General features: G+C 36.1%; 1 protein-coding gene across 3 annotated transcripts in view; it reads left to right on the top strand.

Annotated features, from left to right (window-relative positions):
• Positions 1-13,225, top strand: part of SEPTIN7 (septin 7) — a 101,923-nt gene that overhangs the window by 59,194 nt on the left and 29,504 nt on the right. For all 3 annotated transcript variants that reach the window (XM_033428292.2, XM_049715225.1, XM_033428291.2), the window contains exons 4-5: positions 7,516-7,616; positions 8,731-8,865. In XM_033428292.2, coding sequence (XP_033284183.1) covers positions 7,516-7,616; positions 8,731-8,865 — 236 coding nt within the window. The remainder of the gene's footprint in view (positions 1-7,515; positions 7,617-8,730; positions 8,866-13,225) is intronic.

The following is a 13,225-nucleotide window of genomic DNA, read 5'->3' as shown; positions in this document are numbered from 1 at the left end:
ATTGAACGTGTCTTTTATACTCATTAATTGTTCAGATTTCATTGAGTGCTTTGACAATCTTAATATTTCCTATCTTTTCCTTCTTAATTTGGAGAAGTGTCTTATCTAGGTAATAGTCCCTTACATTTCAGTCATTGCAGATAATTTCTCCCAGGCTGCCATCTGTTAAAGGTGGTGGGAGAGGCTCTCAGTTTGTCAGAATTCTATTTACATTGGTCTGTCTCCAAAATAATCCTGTCTAAACTCACTTTGCCTTCCTTTTTAAGATAACATTAAGTGTCCTCTTCTATTGTGAATATCTTCCTAGCTCTCCCTGTTTTGAAAACAAAGGAGTAATTAGGACTAAGGGTATCTCTAGTAAGATTTTTAAGACAAAGGCTTGTGTACTACTGTTAAATCTCCCCCCTTTACCAAAAGTGAGACATTAACAGTTGAGAACTGGGTTGATTCTGATTAGAATCCCAGAGAAGTCCTCTTTCCTGACTGTACCATGGAGGTATTCCTTGATATACTGGAAACAAGATGAAGATCATCTGAACTCTTTTCTTCACTTACCCAGGAGAGAACATGACATGTTCCTAGTCATTCAGTGTAGTTAGAGAATAGAATGTAGTTTTTTTTTAGTTGACTGACTTTTCACCAAGCTTGATAATCTAGCAGATGATCTGCTCTTAGAAGCTCTTAAATTCTTTTAGTGAAGAGTGATCCAGAAGTATTACATCTCAGCCCAGGCATATTAGACCAGGAAAAACATACAATCCTGAGTTTCAGAAGGGAAATATCTGCACTTTCCCTGACCTGAAGCCTTTCTGGAACACTTTCAACTGTCAAAAAGAAGAAGAGAAGAAACATCCTGTGATGTGGCAAATAGGGAGTGAAATTTTAATAAAGACCACAATTTCATAATCTCTTCCCTAAGCATTATTTATTTACAAGAGGCTTATATCCTAAAGAAGAAATTCCTTCACATTCACAGTCTTGGAAGGAAGGAGAAACCGTCTACTCTGAGCAGAGAAATGATTCTGAGTTTCCAGTATATTAGTGGTTCTGATTTGAGTGAACTTTCAGTAATAGATAGAAGTCTTCTGAGATTAATTCCCAACCTCCTATCTTTGGCCTTAGGTACCTGAGCTGTGCAGTTCCAAATGTGAGCTGACATTCTAGTCCTGTTGTTCTTTATACCAGTGGTTCTCAAAGTTCAGTGTGTATCACAATCACTTGGAAGCCTTGCTCAAACAGATTGTTGAGTCCCCCTCCCCAGAGTTTTCTGTTTAGTCGGTTTGAGACAGGGCCCAAAGAATTTGCATTTCCAATAAGTTCCCAAACTATGCAGCTGCCAGTCTGGGTACTATACTTTGTGGACCACTCCTCTGTAGTGTTTCTGGACTGCTGCAGACTGGTTTCATCCTATCTCTGTGGGAAGAAAGTAAGAGAGAGAATTGTTTTTCCTTAGTTCTTTCAGAATATTTCAAATTGAATGAAATGGCACTATGTTACTTTCACTTTCATTCATATATATATTTTTTCCCAATAGACTGATTAAAATAAAGTGATAGAAAAAATTGAACACTTGAGCTCTACTTCATATTCCAATCTCAAATATAGGTGCTCAGATTAACAAAAATTTTAAGAAAAATATTACATACAATGTTGTATATATGGTAGCAAATTTTATAATTTTGTTATATTTGAAAATATATCTTATTTCATGTCAGCAAAAGGTTGCCAACTGTCTCCTAGGGAAAGACTGTCCTTTATTCTGAGACTAAATCCATTTCAGTTTCTTTTGTGAAATGACAGTGCTAGTTTTTTTTTTTTCAAGTTCTTTGTTGGTAGCCTTATGTTGGTCCCCTTTAAAACTTTTTTTGTTGGTCTGTGAAGTCCAATAAATCACTATTTTAGATTAAATGGGTACAAAAATTTTGGAGGTGAGAAGTGAAAACAGTGAATCCTATCCCTAAGATAACATCTTATGACTCCTTGAAACATTTTTACAGAGTCCAATTAGGAAACTCTCCTGTTGATGTTGGTCCAGTTTTGGTAGTTTTTTGAACCAGTCATACACAGAACAGATGACTGAATGCTTGTCTTTTACCAGGTTTGAGGGCTATAAGGATGATGGACACAGTTCTCAAGGATGTCACAGTCATATGAAGGATATAGCAAACAATTATGATTTAGTGAGAAAGGTGCTGCTATAGGGTGGTATAGGTGACCTTGGCAAAGTATATTTTAGTGAAATAGTAGGAGTAGAGGGGAAGATGACAGTGGATTGAGAAGTGATTTGTGAGGCAGTGAAGATGGGGGTAGAGCTATGAAGGAAGGGATGAGAGGGAATACCTAGAGGTTGAGTGTAGGGGACAGAGACAGTGGTTTGGAGAATGTTTGTATCCTATGGGGAGTCATTCCGTAAGAGATAAGAGATTGAAGTTACAGGGGAAATAGTCTAAATAGTTGTCAAAATGACTCTAAAATGGTAATTGGTCAAATCCCCAGCATAGATTGAGAAATTAGCCTTAGGAAAAAAAGGGATCTATTCCACTGAACAGGAGGGAAGATTCAGTGTTGCTTCAAACAAGTTGGGGATGCTGTTGGGGACCCTCCTACACTGTTGGTGGGAATGTGAATTGGTGAAGCCACTATGGAGAACAGTATAGAGGTTCCTTAAAAAGCTAAAAATAGAGGTACCATATGACCCAGCAATCCCACTCCTGGGCATATATCTGGAGGAACTCTAATTCAAAAAGATGCATGCACCCCAGTGTTCACAGCAGCACTAAGACATGGAAGTAACCTAAATGTCTACTGACAGATGAATGGATAAAGAAGATGTGGTGTATACACACACACACACACACACACACACACAGTGGAATATCGCTCAGCCATAAAAAAGAATGAAATAATGCCATTGCAGCAACATGGACGGACCTAGAGATTATTATACGAAGTGAAGTAAGTCAGAAAGAGAAAGACAAATACCATATGATATCACTTATGTGGAATCTAAAAAAATGATACAAATGAATTTGTTTACAAAACAGAAGCAGACTCACAGACTTAGAAAACAAACTTATAGTTACCAAGGGGGAAGGGGGGGGATTAATTAGGAATTTGGGATTAACATATACACACCACTATACATAGATAAACAACAGAGACCTACTGTATAGCACAGGGAACTATATTCAATATCTTGTACTAACCTATAATGGAAAAGAATCTGAATATATATATACACACACACACACATATACATACATACATACTTTGCTATACACCTGAAACAATGTAAATCAACTATACTTCAATTTTTAAAGATTAAATAATAAATAGCAACAACGAATTGGGGGTGCTCTCCTCTTCCAGCGGAGATCAAGTGCTTTGCTGAGCATGGTGGCAGAGATTGTAAGGTAGAGCTTGGGAAGAGCCATACTGGGAGGGACATGAGTTGAAGGAGCAAATAAAAGCCATACTGTGAGAGGCATGAGATGAAGGAACAAGTAAAAGGATCATCATATGGCATGGAAATTCCTGTCGAAGTTTATGAATTTTATGGAAAGGTATCTGAGCTGGAAAGGAAAAGAAAGGATTTGGGAGGGGAGGTTGCTAATAGAAAATGAAAGGGACAAGGGAATTAAGATCTCAGTGTAAGGAGACAAGGGAATGAAGTGTAGTGGTTCAGAGAGTGGAAGGCAGAATTAGAATCTTCAGATGAAGTTTCTTTTCAGCTAGTTCTGGGTCTTGATGAGAGGGAAGTAGTCTTTAAGCATAACTATTCTGTTGGTCATTGCATCTTTAAGTTTCTTGTTGAACATAAGTGTTTAAGATGATGTTTGTCTTTTGAGTTATTAAATAATCAAAATAGATTCTGTGTTTGAGCTAAGTGGAATATCACAGGCTGTTCAAGTATCTACTATTCAAGTCTCTGCAGAGTTTTGGCTATAATGCCACCTCCTGAGCAAGTATAGTTGGAGGTAAACTCCTGACAGAAAATTTTAACCCTCTCCTCAAATTTTAATATAGTTAATTAAGTAACACTTTTTATTTATCTTTAAAAAATGACTCAAACATTAAGTTAGAAAAGTGTAGTGTATTTAATAGTCTTTCAACAATGGAAGAACTGAAGCCGTATAAACAGTGAAAGTTTGACTTTTTCTTTCTCTCAGCTTGAAAAACTGAAAATATTAGAAGAAAGTGTGGGTTTCTGGAATCTAGGAATCCAAAAGAGCCCTTAATTTATTAATTATACATAGACAATAAAATAGGCTTTAGTTTTATTTTTCAGAGAGAAACTCAGTTGAAAGTGCCCTTGATTCATTCTTTTGGAACTCTGATGCCATAAAATATGCTGATGTGACCTGCTTAAGTAAAGTGCATGGGAAAGTGGCCATTTGGAATAGATTTCTTAAGAAAAGTTTGAAATTCCTGGACTTGAACTAATTTGTTTTCCATGGATCCCATGAGGATACTTGCAAAACCAGATGATAGGATACAGTTGGATCCTATGAATGGCACTAGTTTACAGTTATGTTTTCTGGATTTCTTCCATATGTTGCCGGCGTCTTTGTATTTGACCATGTATGGATACACAGAATTTCATAGGCCAAAGAAGAAAAGAAGCTTTATAAACAGACTCGTTAAAGCATATAAAATACAGATATTCATTTTTCTTGTCATTTTCAATAAACAGTTAAGTTGTTCAACTAATTTTTTTTAAACAAGGAAACAAAAATCTTAAAATTTAAGCTGTTATGGTGTGTGATTAGTATACAATCTAGTACTGAAGGTAGAAATGGGCTTTGTTTGGTAATAAGGGAACCAGAAATGGTTTGGAGTAAAATCAGGAGATGAGTCATGTAGAACAGTTACATTTTGCATCAGTTCTAATATACAGTACTGTGTCATGTAGAAGAATTGTTAGGTGAAGAACTGGTATGATTACTTTGGATATTTCTGCTTCTATGACAGTTACCATAAATGAATAACCTGGTTTTTTTTTGTTTATTTGTTTTTTTTTTTTGCGGTACATGGGCCTCTCACTGTTGTGGCCTCTCCTGTTGCGGAGCACAGGCTCTGGACGCGCAGGCTTAGCGGCCATGGCTCACAGACCTAGCCGCTCTGCGGCATGTGGGATCTTCCCGGACCAGGGCACGAACCCGTGTCCCCTGCATTGGCAGGTGGACTCTGAACCACTGAGCCACCAGGGAAGCCCCTTTTTTTTTTTTTAAATGGAGATATAATTGACATATAACCAGATTGTCATTTTTAACTATAGAGGACCACCAGATATATAGAATGTGAACTTCCTAAGCCACATGAAGTAATATCACTTAATTTTTTTTAGTTTTGATAATCTGCCCTAATGAGTCTGATTATTTCTGCAGTTATTTGGTTTCCCTCATGTTATTACAGTAAGCTGATATTAGACAAACGGTATTATCTCAGCTATGTGGTGTGAAACAGTGGTCTCCCAAGCAGTGTTGCAACCATTGTTGATATTGAATATGACCAGAAAATATTAGAACCCTTATTTATTTATTTTATTATTATTTTTTTTTTTGCTGTACGTGGGCCTCTCACTGTTGTGGCTTCTCCCATTGCGGAGCACAGGCTCCGGACGCGCAGGCTCAGCGGCCATGGCTCACAGGCCCAGCCGCTCCGCGGCATTTGGGATCTTCCCAGACTGGGGCACGAACCCGTGTCCCCTGCATCAGCAGGTGGACTCTCAACCACTGCACTACCAGGGAAGCCCAGAACCCTTATTTATTGATGTTTACTTTTTTAATTTATGAGAAATTGACACTAATATTCAATGTTCAAATTGCCAGTTGTGTATGTTTGGTAGGTAAATAAACATATTTGGGATGTTTAAAATTTTCACTGATAGTTTACACTAGGATCAAAGCAGTCTGAAGACCATTGGTCTAAAAGATAAGAGCTTTGTCCCTTATTTGTCTAAAAGATTGGAAGCCTCGCCAAATCTCAGGCAGTATTTTCAGTTTCAGCAAGTTTCTTTTTTGATAATACTCTTTTAACAAAATAATTTTAGATTTCTATCAGCCTTCACTGTCCAATTCAGTAGTCACTAAACCACATGAAGTTATTTGAATTTAAGTTAATTCAAGTTAAATAAAATTAAACATTCAGCTCCCCAGTTGCTCTAGTCACATTTCAAGGGGTAAGTAGCCACATGGACAAGCAGCTACCATATTGGATAGTGTAGACAAAGAACGTTTCCATCATTTCAGAAAGTTCTATTGGACAATGCTGCTATATACTTTCTTGCTCAGCAGTCTTAGTCTCAACTCCTCATCCATCAGCTAACATCTGTAAGAAAATGTCAAAGGGAAATGGAAAAACATCATCATTTCTGTAATCTCTAAAGGTGAACCAAACTTTTTCTACCCAGAAATTAGCTGCTCTTCCTTTCCAAACACTGTTAACCAACATAAATAGTTGAAGTTGCTTTTCATGTGATTACCTTTCCCTCTTAGGTCTAATAGTACTTATTGGTACAATAATTTGTACCATCTTATGGCTTGTAGCACTCAAAGTTTGAGTATAATTCTTGCCTTTTAAGTTAGCCTATCAGCATAATTGAAACCTCTAGTTTTAATAAACACTTGATATAAATTGAATGAAAGCCTATCTTTATCTAGGAGAATGATTCCCCTTTTCTGTTTGAATCAGTGTTTGCTTTATGTAGCAGCGGGGTATGCCCAAGATGAATGATTTTTACATTCTAAAACAGAGTTTGGGGTTACAAAAATATCTTAGACTGTAGGAGGAAATGTTGTTACTGTTTTTAAGTCCAGTACCTTTTCTCAAATAGAAGGTTTTTACAAATTCTAAAGAGAACTGAAGATTTTAATCAGAGTTAGTAGGGTTTTACCCTACCAGAATACATTGTTTTTCAATGCCTTGACCTTTGCTGATTGCTTTGGCCTGAATGTACAGTAACACGTCTGAGAAGAGAATTGTATCTTAGCCATAATGTAAACACAGTGTAAATAATTACAGCCATGCTGAGAAAGATTTGCAAATGGTAATAAGTTCACTTGAGTAATTGGTTTGGACTGAACTAGATGGAGATAGTCCAGGAAAACGTTTACTGCAAATGGTAAATTAAATGTATTTGTCTGATTAATTACATTTGATCTCTATGAATTACTTAATCATTCAAGCACATTGTTTATTTGTATTATTAGATGTGCATTTAGGTTACATAAGTATTGTATGGCTTTAGTAATTAATATTATTTTATCAGTTCCTGTTTTCCTTCTCTGTACCAACAGTGAGCCGTAAATGCACTATTTACATATGTGCTTTTCTTTTAAATAACCAAGACTTCTAACAGTAATTGATTCTAAAGAAAGTGTGTGAGTGAGTAGATTTAGTTTGCAAAAAGCTTCCCATTTGGTTTTGATTAACACTCATCTCCCTACCTCTTACGTTGTAGGAAACCAAGGATATAATGTATGGTATTAATATCTGTACCAATGACTTTTACAGGTGGAACAATCCAAAGTTTTAATCAAAGAAGGTGGTGTTCAGTTGCTGCTCACAATAGTTGATACCCCAGGATTTGGAGATGCAGTGGATAATAGTAATTGGTAAGAAGGGTTTGTCACTGCTGCTTTCCACTGCATTTGGGGATGGGGGTGGTTAGACTTTTTTACCTTAACATTTTAAAGCTTCTCATCTTAGCGAAGGTCACTGAACTTTATGTAACATGACTTGGGTTCATATATCAACTTTGCCACTTGTCATGTTGCTTAACTTCTTTGAACTGATTTCCTCTTCTATAAAATGAAGATAACACCTTTCATAGAAGTATTTTGAAGACAGATTCTAAAACATAGATAAAAGAATTCTCATTATTATAAGAAACTTGCAACTTTTCATTCTTTACTATAATTTTATCCATTTTCTATCACATCCTAATTTAAACCTTCAGTTTTTCCATAAGTTGTAAGTGAATAAAACACCCATGGCTTTCTAATTGGAAACAATATCTTAGTAGCTTATAAAAAATATTTTAATTTTTCTTTGAGTTCCACACTGTTTTTTTGTTTTGTTTTTATTTATTTGGCTGCGTTGGGTCTTTGTTGTGGCATGCGGGATCTTCGTTGGGGCACGTAGGCTTCTCTCTAGTTGCGGCAAGTAGGCTCTAGAGTGCGCAGGCTTAGTTGCCCCACGGCATGTGGGATCTTAGTTCCCCAACCAGGAATCGAACCTACTTCCCCTGCATTGGAAGGCGGATTCTTAACCACTGGACCACCAGGGAAGTCCCAAGTTCCACATTGTTTTTTGAAATAAATTTCTGTCAACTTTTGAAACACCTAAGTAACCGTTCATTATGAGGTTTCTGTATTGTTTAATCTTTTCATTTGAAATATAAAACTCTTTGAATATAATTTTTCATATTGTAAAGTGTCTTGGCATTGATACACTTATTAATGCAAGTAATATGATAATTTAGTTGTGTCTGACTCTAAACAGTTTCTTCTGTTTGGAAAGTTTAGAAATAATGAATCAAGATTTATTCAACATAATTTATATGTTTTTAAATCAGTATATGTAGAATAATTTGAGGTGTTTTTTTCCATTGGTTACATAGGTTTTGTGTATTTAAAAATATTGATTATTGCCCTTTAACAGAGTCATCAGTTGTATGTTCATATGTAGAATTACAACTTAATTATTTTATTTATCTGCATTCTACAGCTGGCAGCCTGTTATCGACTACATTGATAGTAAGTTTGAGGACTACCTAAATGCAGAATCTAGAGTGAACAGACGTCAGATGCCTGATAACAGAGTGCAGTGTTGTTTATACTTCATTGCTCCTTCAGGACATGGGTCAGTACCTTGATGCTTCTGATAACCTTTTTTGTTGTTGTTTTATTATTACTCATCTTTGGGTGCATATTTTAGTAACCCTCATCTCTGTGGAGTACATTTAACTTTACCAGTTGTAAAGTTCCAAATTCCATATAAAAATGGCTTATAGGAAGCCTTTTTTTAAGTCCTAGACAAACTAACAATGATTTTACTTAGTTTGTCATGCATAAGACTTTACCTGCTTCATGGAAAGGAATATTGTTTCCATCATGTTTGGTGTCTCAGTGTGGCTAATTTAGCTTTCTTTTTGACCAATCTGCCACTAATTGAACGATCAAATAAGGAGAAACAGCCATCAAAATTAGCTAGACATATTCTAAGAAACTCCAAAGATGTTATTTACTATAGATCTGGTAGAGAAGGCTGCAAAAAAAACTTAAATACCAAGGTTCTCATGTGCCATTTTTTTCTTCGCTAAATCTACTTGTCTTCTTGTTTCACCTTAGCTGTCACAGTCAAATTGTTTAAGTATCATATCATCAGTACTAACCTTCTACTTATTAGGAGTTAAAATTAAGATCTGAGTATCTAGACATTGATCTGATCTGTTAGTATGGCCAGCCTATAATCCTTGTTTTGTTGTTTGTATTTCTTTGTCATTTTGAGTAGATATGTGGGTCATTGTCAACTGCAGATGTTCGTAATTACTCTTCTTTCATCTTTGGATAAATGACTCAGCATAACTCAGCCACCTGATGATTGTAACTCCACCATCTCTCCACCAGAAGGAACTGGACTGTTTTATAGCATCAGACTAAATAGTATTAAGTCATCTAACACCCAAATTACAGTAGTGTAAACCAGTTCCTTCAAAAGAGTACCTTTCTCTTCTGTTTTTTGCTTTTTTCTTCACCTTTTGCTAGATAGGCTAGTGCCCATTATCACCATCTTCGCTGAGCAGAAAGCCTTAATTATTTAGATTACCATTTTTGCACTGTCTGACTGTAGTGGTGCAAATGTTTCTTCTTTTATTTCTAATATTATTCTACAGTATTCTCAGAAATTTACATATTTAAAGCACAAAATTGACTCATCTACTTAAAAGACTCAAAAAAAGAATTCTCAGAAATACCACACTGTATGGCTTTTTCTGTGTCCTTGTTAGCATCTTCCTGAATTTATATATATACATATTTTATCATTCTAGTTTAACTTGTTAGGGCTTTTTCCTGGAAGCCAACAGGGTAAAATCTTAACCTGCAGTTAAGTCAATAGAAATTTGTCAGTTTATATCCAGTTTTATTATTTTAGATCTTTTGGACTCTCACCAAGATTTGGTAATTCTCATGAAATCACATTTCTCTTATTCCCTGTGGGAAAATATATTTCTTAAAATTGCATGGGAAATACGATTTTTTTATTTAAAGAAAAAAATTTGAAATTATGTGTAGTGGCTTTGGGCCATTTCTTGTTTGTCACAAGGGATGAGAGTTCCAAATTTTAATTTCTTATGTATAAAAATATGATTTTGAGTAGTTTCTCAGCTTAACTATTTTTAGAAATGGAGCAAAGTTTTGCCCATTGGTATGTGCTACTATGGATTAAGTGAAAGAATATGACACTGAATTTTCCGTAGAGAGTTCCAAATTCCCTGCTCACTACATAGTGAAATTCCAGGCAACATAATAGATGAATTAGGACCTTTCTGTCTTATCTGGGTAATCCCTGGATTCCCTTTTTAAACGTACTGTTTTTGGAGTAAATATAAATTGGTGCAACAGCGTATTTTCAGTGTCCCCCATCTCACCCCACCAATTGTAGTCACTGAACAAAGGGTTAATTTATGATTTCAGCTGTTGTTGCTTCATTTTCTTTGTTCAGTGATTGGTAGCTGACTTGGAACTTGAATTTTGTTTTGTTTTGTTTTGTTTTTAATTTATTTGGTTGTGCCAGGTCTTAGTTGTGGCAGGTGGGCTACTTAGCTGCGGCTCACCAGCTCCTTAGTTGCAGCTTGCCGGCTTCTCAGTTGTGGCTTGCCAGCTCCTTAGTTGCAGCATGTGAACTCTTAGTTGTGGCGTGCATGTGGGATCTAGTTCCCTGACCAGGGATCGAACCTGGGCCCCCTGCATTGGGAGCACAGAGTTTTATCCCCTGTGCCACCAGGGGAGCCCCTGAACTTGAATTTTATTTATTTATTTATTTATTTGCGGTACACGGGCCTCTCACTGTTGTGGCCTCTCCCGTTGTGGAGCACAGGCTCCGGACGTGCAGGCTCAGCGGCTGCGGCTCACGGGCCCAGCCGCTCCGCAGCATGTGGGATCTTCCCGGACCGGGGCATGAACCCGTGTCCCCTGCATCAGCAGGCGGACTCTCAACCACTGCGCCACCAGGGAAGCCCCCGAACTTGAATTTTTAAATGGTGTTTTTACAAACTTTTTGAATGTTGATTGCCACTTTGAAAAAACAGTGTCACTTAGTGAGTTTTATATAGTTTTTTTCCCTTAGAAATATATATATGTATGTATATTTAATAAATACTTGTCATTTGCCCTCTAGTCATTTTACTTATTTTGCTGTAGGCTTTGAGGTTAAATAGTCTTTTCCCTCTAATTTGGGTTTATCTTCTAGAAATTCTAAAAAGGACTTTCCATTGTGTAAAAAAAACATTTAAAAACTAAATTTGTTGGAAAAGATGACCTGAAATAAAACTAAATGGACAGAGGAAAAATTTCAACCGGAATGTAATCTACTGTGAAATAAGTGTTTTCTGCTGTTGACATTTTGTATGCTTCTGAAATTTGTATTCTAATTTAAAAGGGCGGAAAGATTTTATCGGGGCTTTAATAAAGGTTACATTTAAAGTTTGATTTTTTTTTAACTGATTTAAATGTACTTCAGCCCTGTTGTTTTATATTTGAGAAGCTGACTTCCCCAATTTCCTTGTCACGGCTATTTTCAAGCATCTTTCTCTTTAAAAGTTGAAATAATATAATGTTCTGCAAATGTTGTTTTAAGTGTAAAATCTTGTTAACTTGGATTTTGATTTTAATATTTTATATTAAATGCTCTTATGATTTATTAAAATTTTAGATTAACTGATTCTGTCACCGGCTTAATGAGGTGGTAGTGGTGGTAATTTAAATTTGTCATGAGTGTAATCTGGAAGGTGAACCCTAAAAATTTACAAATCTGAGATTGATTGACTGGGCCATGGCTTTTATCTTTAGTGTCATGATGTAATGATTGATGAAACAATCAAAACTTAAATTTTTTCTCAAAAATTGAAAGGTTTTTCAGTTAGCACTAGTGAGGTAAGGGTGCTATTTACAGATAAATATAGTGTTAGTCCAGCCACACACTCTTTTCTGAAGTTTTTTCTGTAGTGTTCTCTGAATGCCAAGATCAAAATTCAGAGGATTTAAGACGAGAATTAGAATTGGAGGTAGCTATCTTATTTCTCTGTATCTGCCTTCCTGCCTCCTTACCCCATCTTTCTGCCAGTCAGTGTCACTACCACAAAGAAGTATATAGTATTATTTGTTAGTGAAAAGGAATACCTCATTAGTCTCTGGACCCCCAATACGCCCAACATTGTATATATATTAAACTATAGTACTCTAAGAGAACGCTAAGAAGGGCTTTCTCTTTATTTTAAAATATTAGTCAATAAAATTTATAATGACATTAGATCTTTATTCCATTTTCCTCATGTTTTATAAAAGTTAAGGAATACCACACTTCTGCACAAAATATTGCTGTTACCTTCATTTATTTTTGTAGAATATTAATTTTTAGTCTACAGTGTATTCTAGATGTGAGGAATAGCAGGTTTTTATTTAAAGTTATTCAAAGATGTAAGGAAAACCACAGCAACTTACTTTTTTAGTCAACAGATATTGGATACCTTCTCAAGTACTGACACTGTATTAGATATAAGAGATACAGATGAATGAGACAAAGGCCTTGCTTTTGAGGATCTTCTAGTGAGAAGATGGGAAAACCAAATACATAAGTAAGCAGTTACTATGTGGCAAATTGAGTGTTGTGATCCCTTAGAAAGATGCCTAGTCTTAGGTTAGAGAAGAATTCCCAGAGGAAATGAGGATAGTAAGCTAGGTCCTAAAGGATGACTAGGAATTAGGCAAGCCAAGTAGAAGGGGGATGGGAATGGAGTGTGTTCCAGGCAAAGGCAGTAGTAGCTTATGGCCAGAGATCAAAGTATGGTGCTTTTAAGGAATTGTGAGAAGTTCAAAAAGGCTGGCACGTTGGAAGTAGGAGGTAGCAAAAATGCTAAGGGATGCTAAGAGATGAGGACAGCTGGAGAGGCTATGTTTTCACAGGGCTTGTAGGCCACACTAGCTAAGGAATCTGGCTTTAG

This window comes from Orcinus orca, chromosome 9 (assembly GCF_937001465.1).
Source record: "Orcinus orca chromosome 9, mOrcOrc1.1, whole genome shotgun sequence".
NCBI classification, from domain to species: domain Eukaryota; kingdom Metazoa; phylum Chordata; class Mammalia; order Artiodactyla; family Delphinidae; genus Orcinus; species Orcinus orca.
The sequence above is the reverse complement of the archived record's forward strand: the minus strand, read 5'-3'. Positions and strand labels throughout refer to the sequence as shown.